The 18,769-nt window shown below is 37.9% G+C and overlaps 1 protein-coding gene across 2 annotated transcripts in view; it reads left to right on the top strand.

Moving 5' to 3' along the window:
• PPP1R12B (protein phosphatase 1, regulatory subunit 12B) overlaps positions 1–18,769 on the top strand; it is a 168,253-nt gene that overhangs the window by 10,624 nt on the left and 138,860 nt on the right. For both annotated transcript variants that reach the window (XM_008581730.1, XM_008581731.1), the window contains exons 5-11: positions 12–86; positions 1,832–1,911; positions 2,592–2,734; positions 7,675–7,787; positions 10,421–10,621; positions 11,711–11,793; positions 12,973–13,098. In XM_008581730.1, coding sequence (XP_008579952.1) covers positions 12–86; positions 1,832–1,911; positions 2,592–2,734; positions 7,675–7,787; positions 10,421–10,621; positions 11,711–11,793; positions 12,973–13,098 — 821 coding nt within the window. The remainder of the gene's footprint in view (positions 1–11; positions 87–1,831; positions 1,912–2,591; positions 2,735–7,674; positions 7,788–10,420; positions 10,622–11,710; positions 11,794–12,972; positions 13,099–18,769) is intronic.

Here is an 18,769-nt window from a genome sequence, read left to right as displayed (position 1 = left end):
TTCTCTGCCAGGGTCAGACACCATTTGATGTGGCTGATGAGGGTCTTGTAGAGCACTTGGAGATGCTCCAGAAGAAGCAGAATGTGGTGAGTTTCTGGTTGATACTTTTAAAGCTTTTCTAACCATTTGCAATCCACACCAGCTATCCCAATCACTTGTTTTAGTTGTATCTGCTTAGAGCTGAAATGGACATATCTGCATTCCAGAGATATTAATTTTTCCCTCCAGGAACTATCTACAGTCTGTTAGAAGAAGATATCCCAGGAACCACTCATTATAAGGTAGTCTTCAAGGAGCTAAAAGTTAAAAACAACAACAAACAACTAATAATTAATTTACCCTTGAGTTCTAGAAAATGAATGTGATACATTCAAATCAGAGTTTTTTCCAAATAGGGAGTACCAGAGTAGAGGACACCTCATAGCTTTTTTATAATTATTATCGACTAAAAGGATATTTTTATTTAAAGTCCATCTATTAGAGAGAGGAATATATTTCTTTCTTAAAAAACAAACACACAAACCTAAAACTGTTATTTGATATTGGACAATACTTGGCCAGTGATTCATACCTATTCATGATTTATGAAACCCAGATTTTACATCTTTTCTTGTTTGGTATGTAAGTCATTCTACTAAGTGCTATACAGGAGAAGTACATAAGCATGGTGCCCATGTACATACTGCAGAATGGAAAACCTGCTCAATATACAGATGAAGAATGAATAGTCACATTTTCTACCTATAAAGGGGATGAGTAATTTGGGTGAAGAGAATAAAGATCAGTGATAACAGGGTAGAACAGAAAAAAAAAATCGTTGGCTTTCCCTTGTCTTTTCCTTTGCATGCGCTACGCAAGGCTCAGGGCATGTGACCTCAAGTTTAGGACAAATGTGCGAAACAGAGCAGTCTGATCAAAGGACTGTATAGCTCAGTGATAGGACAAACCAACCATATCTAACCTCGGGTGTATTCAGCATGTCTGGACTGTAAAGCGAAGATTCTCATTACTTCAGGGCTCAGTGGAAAAGTCAGATACATAAAACTCAGACAAACACAACTTATAGTTCATTTTGTTTTCTTTCTTGGGAAGTCAGGATCACTAAAAGCTGGGATTTTCCAAAAACAGTATCAGTGCTGTTATTTGGCAGCAACAGCCTTCCTAATACAAGATGTACATTTTGCATAGCTAGGTTTTTACTCAGATAATTTTTAGACTCACATAGAAGTTGCAAAAAATAGTAGAGTTCCTGTATATCCTTTACTAAGCAGAGTTAGGCTTTTGAACATAAATAATTATCTTCACTGATTAACATTTCTGCATTACTGGGAATGGTACTTATATTTGCCGCCTGCATAACTTTGGGTCTAGGGATATAAATACATTTTGTCTAGAGCATGTGTCTAAGTACCAGACTATTTTCTCTAAGGGCTTATTTCCCATCCGGTACCTGTGTATTCTTTAGAACTATTGCCAACTTATTTCAGTTTATGGATCATAAAGAATTCTTTCAAAATTCTTTTTGGTTTTTTATCCTTTTTGATCTAGGCTTTTTTGGAAGATTGGGTTTGGATATTTGATAGAGGCAGTTTTATTGATGCTCTAACACCGTGGTTTTTCTCTCCTACCATGGATGAGGTTTTTCCTCTGTCATTATCTTCTAACGAGACCCAACAGACGTGTTTTTCTTTTTCTCAGTTTTTCTCTTCCCACTTTGGTGTTAGTCTTATCTTCTTCAGAATGACAGTACTATTTTGGTTCTTTTCAATACTGCTGATTTTTCACAAGTAGTCAACATCTTCCCGTTTTTCTCTGTTTTCTCAATTTCCAGCTTCGAAGTGAGAAGGAGACACGAAATAAACTTATTGAATCAGACCTGAACAGCAAGTTGCAGAGCGGACTCTTTAAGAAGTAAGACATTTAGGCTTTGAGGAATGGGAAGAGCTTTGCTGTGTGTGGGTGACATACTTGAGAATTTATACAGTAAAGAAATTCTGTGTTTGGCTTTAGCCAGATGATCTTTAAACATGTGGGAAAGTTTGTGGGGCAAGGAAGTGGCACTGATACATGGGGTAAACACAGGATGGGAGAAGGCATTTTAAATTTAGAAATTAATTGAGACTGTGTACAGCATTTCTTTTATGCTAGCTTATAGGTTCTTAGTCCCAACTGCTCCCCTTACTATACTGTAAGTTCTATGAGCGCAGGGACTATATCTGTTTTGTTTACCACTATACTAATGCCTAGCATGATTTCTGGCATGTAATAAGTATTCAGTAAACATTTGTTAAATTATTATTTTTTTAATATGTGTCTGCCCCATTATCATCAAAATTCATAGCTTTCCTTTTTTCTGTATGTTGAATAGGCCAGATCCCTTTGATCATGCTCTAAGGTTAATACTAAACCTTGGTCTGCAAAAGCCAAGTGTTCAGCAGTCCACAGAGATGTAAAGAAGGATTTGAATATATTTCTGTTATTGCTTCTACATTTGGGTTTATAGACTTGTTCCCTTTATTACGCCTGATTATCAGTAAACTTACGTGGTTTGTCACTTCTGAATTACATTCAAATTGTCATCTTAAATTAAGCAAAGAGAAGATGCTCTATGAGGAAGAGACACCCAAGTCCCAAGAAATGGAGGAAGAAAACAAAGAATCCAGCAGCTCCAGCTCAGAGGAGGAGGAAGAAGGTGAAGATGAAGCTTCTGAGTCAGAAACTGAGAAAGAGGCAGGTAATGCAAAGATGTTCATAGTAAAGATCCTCCATTTCCATAGTGAGGAGATCACTGCTTATCAGAGAGCTAGCCAGGTTTAGAGGGCCCCCAAAAGAGCTTGAACTTTAGTTTTCAAGGATAAGATGTCAAATTGTAATGACAAGTTGTTTTTAAAAGCTGTGAGCCATGTTAGATTACATCTACCAGTTCCTATGTAGCCATATAATAAGGTACACAAAGAATTCTTGTATGAAGGAGCCAACTGTCCTGACCTTGGGTTGGTATATGGCATTGAGGCCAGATTCCAAAAAGTCAGTATGCTGAGAGGCAGAGAAGGTGAGATTTTGCAGAGGCACTTTCAGTCAATAATTTTAACCAACTGGTGAAAATTTGCATTTAGTTCTCAGGTTTGTCTGAAAGCCTAAAAAAAAATTTTTTTTTCTTCTCCTCATTAGTTCCTGGGTGGGGGATGGAGGGAGGAGCAAAATCATATTTACATTTATGACTCTGATAACATATACATTATATGGAGCTGCTTAAGTTTATTATTTGACAGGACAGGAACCCAGACAGTGAGAGTGAGGTGCTTAACATGGTCAGACCAACAAGCTATAGAATAGCCCACAGGCTTTGATTCATAGTCTGGCAGACGCTGAGAAAGTAGATACTGGGTTTTCCTGAACAGAGGTTCGACTGTAATAGAATAGTTGTCATACATAATTGATAGTTAATGGTAAACTAGGATTTTACAGTACATATGCCCCATATTCACTGGCATATTATTCCTCCAGATTTGAGTCCATGTTAAGATGAAATGTTTCTGCAAAAGACCAAGTTAGAGGGGAAAGGATCACACATTAAATTTATAATGGAGTCTGTGTCTTCCTCTGAACTCTGCTGTAGCTGGCCTATATATAATGAAGATATTTAACTTACTCTGTTGTCTGGGCCTCAGCTCCTGATGAGGTCTGGCTTTGCTGACATGGTTTCTATCAATTATGGGAGAATACTGCTCTTCTTCATGTCTCCATCTCTGAGGCTCATTGGATGTTACCAAAGGAAGTTAGAGACTATCAGTTTTATAGAGAAGACTGGCACCAGCTAAGTTTGCAGTGTTAGAGATGACCTTGTATTTATTAAGACTTGAATTTTTATTATTAATCAGACACAGCTTTCTCTGGAAATGCTAGTGTAGTACCTATCAAAATTTATAAATGTGCATCTTTTTGATATTTGTATTACTTATTGAGTACTTACATGTTCTAGGCATCAAGTATTATCTTGAATTAATATCTGGGCTTGTTCTGTTGTAGATCACTTCAATTAGCTACAAAGATGTTAAAAAAAAAATGGGAGGAAACTACCTGAACTACTGCCATAGCTTTGTGATTTGTATCCCAACTTCAGGTCTCTTGTTCCCTGCAGCCCATCTCCACATTGCTGTTGTAGTAAAACACCCACAACACTCTTGTGATTACGCTACACCTCTGTTCAAAAATCTTCTATGATCATCTCCCTCCATCTTTGCCTGCAGAATAAATCCCAAACCCCATAGTCTGGCCTTCAAGACCTTTCATAATCTAGCTCTGGCTGACCTTTCCAATAGGTAAGGACATATTCTAGCCAACCTGGATTGCTTAATTTCCTCAAACATGCTCTGACTTTCCTGCCCCTGAATGTTTATTTGTGCCTCAGAATTCATTTCAGGTCATCAAACATTGTTGAGTGATTTTTGTTAGAAGCTATAGGAGCTAGCAGATTGAAAAAATCTTTTTTTTAGGTTATTTTGGTATAAGAAGCTGGAAAGGAATGGACTGTTCTCCCATGCCATGATAATTACTCCCCTATTTGTGTCCCTCTAGCACTGCATACTTACCTCAGCTGTAGCATTCATCATTTTGGCTGGGAACTCTGGGTTTATCATTGTACTCCCAGGTCTCAGCACAATGCCTGACACATGACAGGCATTCACATTCTTTAAATGTTTTTTTGTTGAATATATCTAGTAGTGGAATAAAAAGGCATATACATGAATAAAATACATGTCACATGAGAGATATAAATGCAGTCAATGGTATTCACTAGTAAGAAAGATTATGTCTAGTTCAGGGAATTATAATAAAACTTTACATTTGTGTAGTGCTTTTTACTTTGTCACACACTTAAACATTTTATTTAATCCTCACAACTACACTCTGAGGTATATATTATCATCACCACTTTCTAGGATAGGAAATTGACACTATAGGAGGTTAGGTGAATTAGGTTTCATAACTGGCAAGTGACATGCCTGAGATACTGACTGTAACACGGACTCCTCAGAGTAGTAGGGACCCAGTGGAAATTATATGCATGAGGAATGAAAGGTAAAATTATGGAAAAGGATGAGATCCCCAAGGGAGAAATTATAGAGAAAAGAGGTACAAAAAAGAATCTTGGGACACACTGTGTTAGGAAGTGAAGTGGAATCAGGGAAGGATGCAATGAAGGTATGGTCAGAAAGACTGAGAAAAAACAGGATATGTATTTATGTATTAAGCCAGGGTGGTAATCAGAAGGGAGTGCTTAAAGATGATATAGCAATTAGGAAGTCACTAGTAATTCTAGAGAGCAGTTTCAGTAGCCTGATGTAGGCAGAAGCCAGATGGTTCCAGCAAGCTTCCCTACTTTCCCAGCTGAATTTTTATTCATGTTCAAAGCCCAGCTCAAATCAACTTCCTTTATGAAGTCTTACCATATAGATACAAGGTTTTCTTTTCTCCTCTGACTCCTATAGCTATTTATTTGAACCTCTTTCATATTATTTATCTCATACTGCTTAGTATTAAAGTTACTTCTGTTTTTTCTCATCTCTTCTGCTGTTCTCCCACTGGCAAGCTTCAGAAGTACTTGCATGTATTATGTGTCTTGTTCTTCTTCCTGTATGCCAAGCGCAGGGCTTTCTACCTGGTGGGTGCTGAGTAAATATATGTCATAAGTGTGCAAGGAAGTGGATTATATCTGAATCTTTCCAAATGTTGTCTATCATGTATATATATGGAACAAATATTTGTTGAATGCATTTATCCCATTTTTGAAGATCCACAGATACAATCTCATGACATGTCAGTTTTCATGTGTCTTACATATAAATGTTGTAGTAAAAAATATTATATTTCGAGGTGAATGTAAACAGTTTGACTTGGATTTCTATTTTTTCCCTTGTATTTATTTGACTTAATTGTATCAATTATCTATTGCTGCATAACAAGGCATCCAAAAACTTAGTGGCTTAAAACAAAAACTCTTTATATCCACCCAATTTTATGGGTTGGCAATTTGGGAAGGGCTCAGCAGGGATGGCTTGTCTCTTCTCCCCATGGTAATGCTGGGCTCATTCATGTTTTTGCAGTCAGTTGGTAAGTCAGCTGGGGGATGGCTAGTCCTGGATGGCATTACACTACTTTCTGGTGGTTGGCTAGAAAGGTTAGGGCAAGTGGGCCATGTGTCTCTTATCATCAAGCAGGCTAGCCCCTGCTCCTTCACATGGCATCTGGATTTCAAAAGCAGGCAGAAGCGGCAAGGTTCAATGCACAAGCACTTTCCAAGCCTCTGCTTGTGTCACATTCGCTAATGCCCTACTGGTCATAACAAGTCACATGATCAAGCACAGAGTCAATATGAGAAGATACTACACAAGAGTATTGATTCAGGTAGTCATATTCACTGGGGGCTATTACTATACCAATCTGTCACATTGGCTAGTAAGGTGGATTTCTTGGGGATAGAGATATTCAGATAGTATTTAAAAGATGCCTTGAATATTCACAATAACCACAAAAATAATAATATTAATAACACAAGGGATTTACCATGGCCAGACTTGAGCTATGCAATTTAAAAACATTATCTCTAATCTTTATAACAATTCTCATAAGGCAAGAATTAAAATCCCTGATTAATCAATGAGAAAATAGAGGTTCAAATATGATAAGTAACTTGCCAAGTGTCACAGTTAGGTTATGGCTTAAAATTGTCACATAATCCATGGGTGAGTTACTCTAGGGTTCTGTTTTGTACATAGACCAGAAAGATACCCACAAGGTGCAGGCACAGTGCTAGTTTTTTAGTATACAGCAGTGAACAAGACAGGGTTTCTGCTTGATGACTTCACTGAGACGGACCACTTCTATTTATGTTATGTGGGCTCAATTACTGAAATTCTGTAGCTTAACTTTTCAACATCCTTTATAATCCTTTCTGCCTTTATTTCCTATTGTAACGCCAAGAATACCCATTACTTAAATTAGGCCTGACCCTTCACTGACCAACAGATGTGTGTATTTTGATTCTGAGCCATTACTCATGCCCTTTCTTTCTCCTCTGCCTGCCAATAGGTATTGTCTTCCAGCTTCCTCCATGGTTCTGTTTCTTTGGAGAACCCTGACTAATGTAGTAGCTTTCCTTACTGTTTCCTGTGTCGGAGGATTTTCCTCTCCTCTGAACTCCTACAGTACTTGTTGATCTGAATCAACCAATTTAACACCTAAATTATATATGATCTTGTACTGTTACTATTATTATTATTTTATCTTTTTCTCTTGATTGTAATTGCCTAGAAAGCAAGGTCTGTCTTACATTTTTTCTGTTTTTTTCCTGTTCATCTTCCCCTCCCCAAACATCGATTACTGAATCTATGTAACTATATGATGTAACTAACAATGTGGAGACAGTTATCAGTTTTCAGTTTTCTTCTGGAAATTGGAATTGGAGTCTTACTAAGATGGGATACCACTGAATTAATTTTCTTCTGCTAATAGTTGCTAGAGATTTCATCTTAGTTTGAGTCCAAGAATTACATGGCCCTAATAATCTGTTTTGATAACGGGCAACCATTTTTATTAGAAGAAAAGGACATATGCACACAAAGATAAGATTTTCATACTTGCACTTGTTGCTTCTCTTATCTTAAATCACAGATACAAAGCCAGAAGCCATTGTCAACCATTCCAACTCTGAAAGCAAGAGCAGTACCACGGAGCAGATACCAACACCATCTCAGAATACCTTCTCTGCCTCTTCTGCCAGGAGAGTGAGTACTCTGGAGTTGATTTGGGTATTATATTTCAACCTACTGCAGTAACACACACTTAGAAAAGCCTTGAAGATATATTCTTGCAAAACAATAAAGATACATTCTTGCCTGTCTTAGTCTGCTCCCATAACAAAATATCACAAACTGAGTAATTTAAACAACAAAAATTTATTTCTCACAGTCTGGAGGCTGAGAAGTCCCAGATCAAGATACAGGCCAGTTCAGTTCCTGGTGAGGTCTCTCCCTGGCTTGAAGATGGCAGCATCTTGTTACAATGTCCTAACAAGGCGGAGGAGAGGGAGAGCTCTGGTGTCTCTTCCTCTTCTTATGAGGCACCAGCCCTGTCAGATTAGGGCCCCTAATTCTTGACCTCTTTTAACCTTTATCACTTCCTCACAGGCCCTGTCTCCAAATAGTTACACTGGAGGTTAGGGCTTCAACATGTGAATTTGGGTGGAGAGGGGAGAGACACAAACATTCAGTTCATAACATTGCAAAAAACCCCCTATAAAACCATCACTTAACAAATTTGGCTACAGTGTGTTAAGATAACATACGATAAAGTAGTCTGGGACCAAAGAAATTTTGTCATTTGCCTATTTTCTTTGTATCTGGAGTTAACTATATGTGAAGTTTAGGCTGGGCTAGGATGATACGTAGCCTCTAGCATTAATTGTTTTCATGACTATTCTCCTTTTTCTACTTCTCTTTTAAAACCATACTTTCATGAGTAAAATGTTTATACTTTATGGTAGATAGAGGGCAGAGGTAGAAAGAACTTGTTGAAATACCAGAGGCACCTCCTCCTGCAATTTTGTGCAGGCCTCTGAGAACCTGTAGGCTTCTAGTAAGTGAGGCAGACTTGAATGATGACCCTACTCTACAAAGTGTATACTTTATGGTAGATAGAGGGCAGAGGTAGAAAGAACTTGTTGAAATACCAGAGGCACCTTCTCCTGCAATTTTGTGCAGGCCTCTGAGAACCTGTAGGCTTCTAGTAAGTGAGGCAGACTTGAATGATGACCCTACTCTACAAAGTATAAAATTAGTTTTGAGGTTAAGAATTTGTCTGAGTTCTTTGGAATGAAGCTGGTGAAAAAGCTCTGTGGTTTTATAGATATTAACTTATTGATCTTCTTAGCACCTCATGAATTGGAAAGATGAGCTTATGATATCCTTGTGGAAATGAAGGAACCAAAGGTCCGGCTATTTATTTATTCCTAGAAGCATCATTGTGAATTATTAAAGAGGTTTCAAACAAAATGCAGTCCTCACTCATTATCCAGGGATTTAGATGTATTTCATATACTGCTACTGTTTCTAGGTGTGACTAGACTTCCTCCTTTTTTAAGAGAAAAATACTAAATTAAAAAAATATTACCTGTAAACACACAAATATGCTTTTTCCTCTTTGCTAAAATAAGCTGGGAAAGGCATTTTCCCCCTTAGAATCAGGGTAGCTTGTAAAAAGCTAACATCATTAAGCCTCTAAAGCTGGGAGGAGTACATAACGCATATATTCAGATGACTGATGAAAAGAGAAAATCTGAGTGTGAGCTAGAGATGAATGATTTGATGTTTTTATTGCATTTTCACTATACCAGGCAGTAAAAGTGGCCTGGTATTGGAATCAAGACCCAAGACTTCTTGCAAAAGTCCCTAGAACCCAGAAAGGGGCCGTTGGCTGGTTTTCCAAAGACAAATTTTACTCCAAACTGGTCCTTGGGCTAATGCGAGTCTATTATGTTTCCCTGGTTTGTGGCAAAATGAGATAATTAAAGATTTTTTTTTTTTTTTTGTCTTTTTTCCGTGTCCGGCAACGCCCGCGCCTCGCTCAGCCAGTGAGCGGGAGCCGGTCTGTACGTGGGATCCGAACCCTCGGACGGGAGCGCTGCCGCGCTTCCCAAGCGGCGCACTATCCAGTGCGCCACCGGGCTGGCCCAATAATTAAAGATTTTGTAAGCTTTTTATAAAGCTTTATTTTCTGATATTAAAATTTCTTTTTTTTAATGAAATGATGGTGATGGTGAGTTGTTCAAAAATAAAATAGATGGCAACCCTTTGACCTCTAAATTTTTTTCTTTTTAATTTTGCTGGTCAGTGAAATCTAAAACTCTCAGAACTGCTGCCCTAGATCAATTATTTTCTTGAAAGCAGCAATTAGAATTTGAGTGGAAAGGCCTCTAGTATTATAAGGAGCAATTAAGCTTATTATCACCATTTTACAGATGAGCATGTTGTGACTTAGAGTAATGACGTATCTTATTTTCAGTTACACAGTGAGTCAAGAGAAGATGTTTTACTAGAACATAATCTCCTGGTGCTCTAGGTCAGTACTAATTGCATAGGGAGAGCAAGTGGTGTTTAATTTCTCAGAGCAACTCTGTTAGGTAGGAGTATTGTGTTAAGAATCTGAGGCTGTTTATGGCTTAGGGAGAAAGAGAGCCTTGAGAGTTTATTAGCATCTGCCAGGTGAGGAAGGGAACAGGGGCAGAAAACCTGCTATTTATTTGTTCTTTGCTGCCTTGTTTTGCCTCACTGAACTTAGTTAAATGTGGAAAAGGCAACTAAGCTGAAAAAGAATCATCGGAGCCTTTCTTTTTCTTTTTTATTTGCTTCTTCCCTCATAGTTCTCTGGCCTTTTTAACAAGCTGGAAGAGCCCAAAGATGAATCTCCTTGTTCGTGGCGATTGGGACTCAGAAAAACTGGCAGCCACAACATGCTGAGTGAGGTGGCCAATTCCAGGGAAGCTGTAAGAGACCAAGGCTCTTCTATCTACCGCTCCTCATCAAGCCCTCGGATTTCTGCTCTTCTGGACAACAAAGATAAGGTGCAGGTTGGGCAAGGCATGGGGAAACCCCAAGGCAATTTTTTTTTTTCCCTCCACAAAAATTTAAATGGAAATATTTTCTAGTCCCTAAGTTGATTCTGGAAGTACAAAGCCTTTAAAGAAGACAGACACATTGATAGTTTAATCAAGTAGCTATTTGCTTGCTATTATTTGCTTGGCCAAAAAAAAAAAAAAAAGAAGAAGAAGAAGCAGCTTTAGAAGTAGCTTTTCCTTTTGGCCCACCTTATGATCATTATTCCTTATCCCCTCAACTACAGCAAAACAGTAGATCAGAAGTATGAAAATTTGGATATGCCCCAAACAGTTCTTCTGGATCAAATTCAGAAATTTATTCTTTTGATGTTGAGAAGCAGAGTTTCTTGGCTAGGCTTTGAATCCTAATGAAGCTCAGGCAAATTAGCAATTAGAAAAAATTTTTTAATTTGTCATTTTTTCACTAGCAGAAGTGGGATCAGCTAACTTCACAGTTTATCTATGTATGCAAAATTAGTAAATATTTATTTTCTTCCCTTTTGGTTCTAGGTTTCATAGGGCTCACTTAGTGCTGTTCTCTGGGCCAGATCTTTTTTGTAATCATAGTCCTCTTGCTTTATATTGCATTTCTGGAGACTACTCAAAGGGGTGAGGCATATTGGTTGGGTTAATTCTGCAGAATATTTGTTGTGCATGTCCCTAAGGAAGCTGCATTTCAGCTTCACTGAAAAGATACACTGGTGTCTAAAAAGGCTTATTTCATCAAGATTGCTAGAGTGGCGCTTTCTGTGGCTTTTCAAAGGTTTCCCATCTTTCTTGGCAGAGCTGCTATTTTGTGTAATTTGTGCCACTGTTTTCTTTATTTGATCATTCTGTCTTTGCCCATGAGAATTATTTCCCTGTATACTGGTTTTTAGTGGAGGAAAGTTAGGAATAAGCTTTGAAAGCTAACCTTTTTAATATTACTGAAAATGGAATGTGTTGAATCCAGAAATATGATTATAAGTATATTAAGTTCTGCTTTTTTACCCAAAATGTTTTACACTGCGTTAATATTATACCTTCCCTGTGCTTTACTTGTTTTTAATCCTACAGGAGAGAGAAAACAAAAGCTATATTAGTTCACTAGCACCCCGGAGGCTCAACAGCACAGGTGACAGCGAAGAAAAGGAAAACAGGTAAAAAGATGGTCCCCTTTAGTTTTGCTGGGCATAGTGATCACCTGGCCATTACTCTGCTGCCTTTTTTCCACAGGTGTCCTTAGCACATTATGAATTGTTTGTTCCTTCTGCTTAGAATCTCCTAGCTCTTACTCCCTTGCTTTGTTAGTTCTTCACCCTTTAAATTATAATGCCAGCATAGACATTACCATCTTTACGAAGTCTTCCCTGAACCTTCCAAGTGTAGATTAGTTTTAGTCCACCAGCAGACTCTGTAAAAATAGAGTCTATGTCTCTCTAGTTTCTCAAGGTGCTTAGCATAGTGCTACCATATAGTAAACACTAACAATATTGTTATTTAATTGAATTATCAACTTGCAATATTTAAGTAGATAAAATTTAAAGTCTCTCTCATCACTTAAAATGAATATGCGGAATTTGAAGTATTGCTCTACCCCAGGGCGGAACCTGATCTAGAATCTTTCTTCTCAAGATCTGGTCCTACAGCTAGCAGTATTGGCATCACCAGGGAGCATGTTAGAACTGCAGAACTTGAGGCCCCACCCTAGACCTGCTGAATTAGAATCTGCATTTTAACCAAATTCCCTAAGTGATTCAAATATATATTAAAGTTTGAGAAGGACTGTTCTAGAGAATCTTGTGAAGCATGGAGACCCATAGCTTTTGCAGCAAAGACTCTGAATTATCAACTGTGGATCAGAAATCCTACTACAGCCCCTTCCTGGTTGCCTTTTCATTTATAATGTTAAAGAGACTTTCAGCAAATTCTCCTTCCCTTTCCACTTCTATAATAATCTCTTTCCTTGGTGACAGACTTCTTCATCTTCCCTACCACACCCTTCTCTGCTTAACTTATGAGCAACCTACTACTGGGGACTGATTGCAAGGCATTTTTAAAATGAGGAACAAAAGTAACTTGTCATTACAAAAGGGTTAGTGACCTTCGACATGAATTTTTGAAGTTGATACGAGAAAGCAAACAGTAATATTTACTCATCCTCTGTCTGTACAGAGAACAGGTATCTAAAATAGAGAATCACTTGAAGAATGTGTATTTCTTCAGCCATGTTACAGTTTGCCTGTCTGACTCTTCTGCCCCTCTTTGCATTGTATCTTGGACAAAAACTGGTGGTAGGAATCAGTGTTTTGTTTTGCTTTTTTTTCATGCCTGTACAGAGAATCAGCTGTTAATCTAGTGAGGAGTGGCTCCTATACCCGGCAGCTGTGGAGGGATGAAGCTGAGGGGAATGAAACCCCACAGACAATTGCTCCTTCCTCCTATGTATCAACCTACCTGAAAAGGTACCAGGCTCAATGGGGTGGGAGATGATTTTCTTTCACTGTGGCTGTGGGAATGTGGATAATAATTGCATGCATTATAATCTGTGCAATTAGCACCACAAAAATAAATCAAAAACTGAATTGCTTTTAGATTTCTTGCAATTAACGTCTTGACTAATTTAAAATTAAAATGAATTTAGTCTCTTAATGACTGAATTAAAGTAAGCTAATTCCAAATTCTCACCACAGGCCTGACTTTATATTCCATCCTCTCAGTCCTATGAAAATATTCAATCAGAAGTGATTTCTAGTAATCTCTGGGCAAGACTGAATTTAAATTATCCTTGTCCAGTAGCTGGCTTTTCTTTTTCTAAAACCAGAGTAGGTCTCATCTCAAGTTATATTTTTGGAGGGAGGAAGGGAGGGATACTGTAGGGTGTTGAGGGGTGGGAAATGGGGACAGTTTTCTATTGCATTAAAGAAGTTTCATATTGAAGCCTGTTAATTTAGGGACTTGAGTTTTTTGTTTTTGTTTTTTTTATGACTTTAATGGCCCTTAGATCCATCAAGATGTGAAACTCGCAAGTTTGGTGCAGAGAAGGTACATGGGTTTCCTTCCCCTTTTTTCATCTATATTCCCTTTTCTGCAATTATTTTCTTTGCCACATACTAGCCAGCAAGCAAAGCACCTTTGCCAGAGCCATTAAGCTACAAGATATACTTAATTAATATTTTTAATTTGAACTTTGCTGCTGATGTGGAAGAATCTGTTTTTCACTGCTTACTTTGAATTCTTTCTTCACTTCCACTTAACCCCTCCAACTGCCTCTTCATGCCAAAGTCTTCATCACTAGGTTTTTTTAGATGATTTGTTGGCTACCTTAGAAACAGGCTTTGACCATAGACTATATGAGCAGATTAGCTCTTTGGGATTAAAACTTATTTCCACTTGACAGGAATACTCTTGTCAATTAGTTGATGATGGAACATGGGAAATAGTAAGCTATAAAACAAATAGCCACTGTTGCCTTTTAACATTCTTCAGTTCTGCAGCTACATCATATAAGAAAGGGCTCAACTTTGTAAGTATACAAATACAGTTCAGTGATTTCACTGACACTTTTCAACCAGGTGTTTTTGGCTTTACAAGTCTATCACTTGTTTGCCTTAAAGGCTAACGCCTTGGTCTTTCTAGATATATAATTATTCCTTATGGTTGAATCCAAGATCAAGGAAACTTTTCTAAGAAAATAATGTTCTAGATCTGCAAAAGAGAGAAAGCTGCCATTTAATTTCAAGGCATGGAGTTAATTTGTGGTGAGGTTGTTGATTTTTTATGATTCAAATCATCAGCAAATGGATTGAATGGTATTTGGTTTAATAGATGTAGTTTGGCAAAGTTATGGTGAACAGAGGAGGGAAGGGCTGCCTCTGTTTAGGGTGGAGAGCACACTTAATTATATGAGCATTTTTTTTAAAAAAGATCTACAACTTGCTTCATACCTTGGATTTCCAAAGCTCTTCTTCTCCTATAACCCTAAAGCACTTTTTGATTTTATAAAATCCTGTCTTATGATCATTTCAAGAGGAAACAAATGCCATCACCATCCATGAAACAATGTGCAAGTAGAAATTTTGTCATTCCCCAGCTATGCCAAACCTTGGTCTACTTTCTGTTTTCTAGTTCATCTCTTGTCTTTAGGCAGGAATTCCTTTGATATAGCCCAGTAAAATGCCTCTTTTCCACAGATGGCTTCATAGCTTTTTTTGGTCACACAAGTATCTCATTACTATTGTAGTCAAGAAGTAGTATTTTTAAAATTCTAATACAAATAATTTTTTGCTGAAATTGAGATGGTTCTTACCTGTCTTTAATTGAAACAAATGTTGCCTTTTATTGCCTATACAGTACTACTTTCTAGACTTAAAACTTTCAATCCTCCCAAAGGCATTTTTGCTTTAGGCTAAATAACTGCAGTTCTCAAAATCATTTTTTCACAGAGCTTCTGCTCCAAAATTTCTCCAAATTCTCTTTTCTTACTTTAGTTAAAACTTTCAATCCTCCCAAAGGCATTTTTGCTTTAGGCTAAATAACTGCAGTTCTCAAAGTCATTTTTTCACAGAGCTTCTGCTCCAAAATTTCTCCAAATTCTCTTTTCTTACTTTAGCTTTTTTTTGTCTTTTTTCGTGACCAGTAAGGGGATCGCAACCCTTGGTGTGGTGTCGCCCGCACCACGCTCAGTCAGTGAGCGCACCGGCCATTCCTATATAGGATCTGAACCCGCGGCGGGAGGGTCGCTGCGCTCCCAGCGCGGTGGTGTCGCCCGCACCACGCTCAGTCAGTGAGCGCACCGGCCATTCCTATATAGGATCCGAACCCGCGGCGGGAGGGTCGCTGCGCTCCCAGCGCGGCACTCTCCCGAGTGCGCCACGGGTCCGGCCCTTACTTTAGCTTTTGCAGTGCTACTTCTATATCAGGTAGACAATTGAGGTTGCATGATTTTTTGCCTTGGGTTTGTTGGGAATTATTTTTTCTAATAAAATTATTCTATTTCCTATTATTTCTCTTTCTTAGCCTCTACTCTTGTCATATCTTCTACTTTCCTGCTTTCCCTTGTTGAATCTCATCTGTCCTCTTTCATATTCCTTCACTCTTTTGGGTGATTGGCCAAAAAGATCATCCTTCAAAGAGTGATGATTTCTTCATTCTTTTGGATGATTGCCTGCTTGCTGCCAGTGACCCAGCTCTAGCTGGAGTTGATCCCTCCATTTCCCAGTTGTCGTACCCTCTCTTTGGTCTACGTTCCTTTTAAGTGCACAATCTGGGTGGGAAGGTGGTGCTGGGAAATGGTGTGTGAGCAGCATGTCCTGAAGAAAGTGACTGTGTGCTGTTTTGCAGTGCTTCATTTGGTAGAAGTAGTGACCCCACAAGTCCCTACATTTCATCCAATCGCAATTCATCTCCTGCTACCTCACCCATTGCCATTGGTTCATCTACCTCTCAGGGCAGCCAGTGGCAACATGCCTCTTCTTGCCCTGCACCAAACAGTGCAAACACTACTGCATCTGTACATCATGGCAGGTAAGGCTTATGGAGCCATTGAGTTGCATTTGTCCAAGTTAATGCCTCTGGAAACACATATGAGATCTGAACCAAAGAGGTTTTGTCACTTAGAAGTAAGTTTGAATTCCTGTGAAAATGTCCATAATAATGAAGATGCTTTTGCTTTGACTTTTATTGCTAGCAACAGTTGCTTATTGAACAATCATGGGGTACATATCATTGCCCTTGGTGTTTAGGCATTAACTTAATATGACTACTTTCATCTCTCAACAACCTTACTAGTTGAGATTACAATTTAAGGGTCATGTAATTGTGGTAAATTAAATATTAGAAATATTCCCACAATTCACTTTATATTAATTTTCCAGTAATTATGAGTAGGAATTTCTTATATTTGGTTTTTTTGGAAGATGGCATACAAACCCAAATCAGAAAGGGAGCTAACTCAAGTTCCAGAAGCCTCCTGTAACCTTCTGAAAATTCCCAGCCAATGAGAGCATTTTGCTGGAAACAGTGCTGGAAGGGAGAGATCTGCATGTCTTTGAACTGTGTCCTGGGAGCAGTATCTTCTTGTTTTCTAGTTCATCTAAGGGGTGGCATGGGCAGTGTGTCATTGTGAAAGTACAGTAGGACTTCTGCTGCAGTTTTAACTGTGGTTTTTAATCCTTTGTGTGTGGTCAGAGGCCTTTTTGCTTTTGGGTATGGCAAAGGGTCTCCTCTTCTGGATCTTATTTCTACAACTGACACAAAGAAAATGAAAAAAAATGTTAATGGTAATGTTACTGCAAGAACACCAATGATGGCTATGCTTGATTGATAATTAGTCAATTTCCTAGATTTCTTTCCCTAAAATAAGTGGTGATTAGTACTTTGGCCAGGAGGGACAAGTTTATGATGGATTATTAATTATAATACTGTATAATTATGTGGAAATTTAGTAGGTTCCTACAATGACCCAGTTGTATAAACATGGAAAATATTATCATCATAGATAAACTGTAACAAAGAGAGGTTATTGATTAACTATTAAGAGCTGCAACTGGGGAAAAATAATTACAGCTACTATTTGTTTCACTCTGTGACAGTCATCAGATTAGGTACTATACAAAAATTATACTGGGATTTGGTTTACTTACACCTAACAGTAAAGCCAAATAATAGTGTCTTAAATAAGATAAAAGTTTATTTTTTTCTCATACTTAAAAGTCCATAACAGTAGATCCAAAGTCATTAGAGGATCCAGATTCTTTCTTTCTGTCCCACAAACCTTACATCATGGCTTCCATTTCCATGGGTTGCCTCAAAGGCTGAAATAACTAGAGCTCTAGCCGTCATGGCTGCATTCTAGGCAGGAAGGAGGAAAGGGGGAAGCGGGCAAAGAGGGAATGCCTCTGAACTGAGAATCTTCGCAGAAGTGCTAGTTTCTGCTTATATCTCACTGGTAACTCTAACAGCCAGTGAAACTTTGGGAAATGTGGATTTTTAATAAGACATTGCTGCCCTCAATAATACAAATGTTCTGTTACTAAGGAAGAAAGGGACAATGGACATGGGTTAGGCATCTGGCCATCTCAGGCACACATATATTACTTATTGTCTCATAAAGACACACCTCCCCCCAAACCTCTATATGAAGTATTCTTATTTTATTTATTTGTTTGTTTATTTATTTATTTGGCAGCTGGCCAGTACAGGGATCTGGACCCTTGACCTTGGTGTTATAACACCACGCTCTAACCAACTGAGCTGTCAAGCCTGGTTTTTTGGGGTTTTTTTGGTGGCTGGCCAGTATGGGGATCTGAATTATTCTTATTTTATAGATGAGGAAACTAAAACCAAAAGCTTAATCATCTGCCCAAGGTCACACAGCTAGTAAGGAACTGAGATAGGAGCCCAAGGTCACACAGCTAGTGAGGAACTGAGGCAGAATTTGAACCCAGATTTGTTCATTTCAAAGCTCTTCTCTATTTTGTCATTATTTTGTTTCCACTGAGTTTATATTTTTTTCTGGACATTATTTTAGGTGTTCTACATAAATTATTTTACTTAATCATCACAAGAACCCTACATTTTAAGGTATCATTATCCCCATTTTATAGATGAAGAAGAGATCAGAGAGGAGAAATTTGCTTAAACTTAGCCCCAAGTGGTTCCAAAGTTCATGTTTATTCTACTCCATTGCATAGCCTTTGATGCCTGCTCTAGAGGTTTTCCTATTCTGCTCCTAACAGTCTACTTGTAAAATTATACCACATTTCAAAATAATAGTATGAGTCCTATTATGTAATTTAATAAAATAAAATCCTTGACATTTCTGCAGCATAAGAAATTGCAGAGAGACCAAAACATGTTTTTAACCTAAAAAGAACTTCAGATAAGGTTTTGATAAGTGTAATTTTTTATAGCTGTTTCTGGCTAATTTTATTAGTACTTCCTGTAGACTCATGTCTTATGAGTCTGAGGAATTATTTGCCTTCAATTTTTTAAATTAAAAAATGAATATAAAGTTTCACCATTTTCTACGTTAAATGTTTCTGGAGAAGTAGCTTGTAGTTTTTAGATACCACTTCCATCTTCAAAAGTATTCTATTTTTTTTTTTTTTTTTTTTTTTTTTTTTTTTTTTTCCA

Source organism: Galeopterus variegatus, unplaced genomic scaffold, assembly GCF_000696425.1.
Source record: "Galeopterus variegatus unplaced genomic scaffold, G_variegatus-3.0.2 Scaffold2446, whole genome shotgun sequence".
Classification (NCBI taxonomy): Eukaryota; Metazoa; Chordata; class Mammalia; order Dermoptera; family Cynocephalidae; genus Galeopterus; species Galeopterus variegatus.
This window is presented reverse-complemented; position numbering and strand designations above follow the sequence as displayed.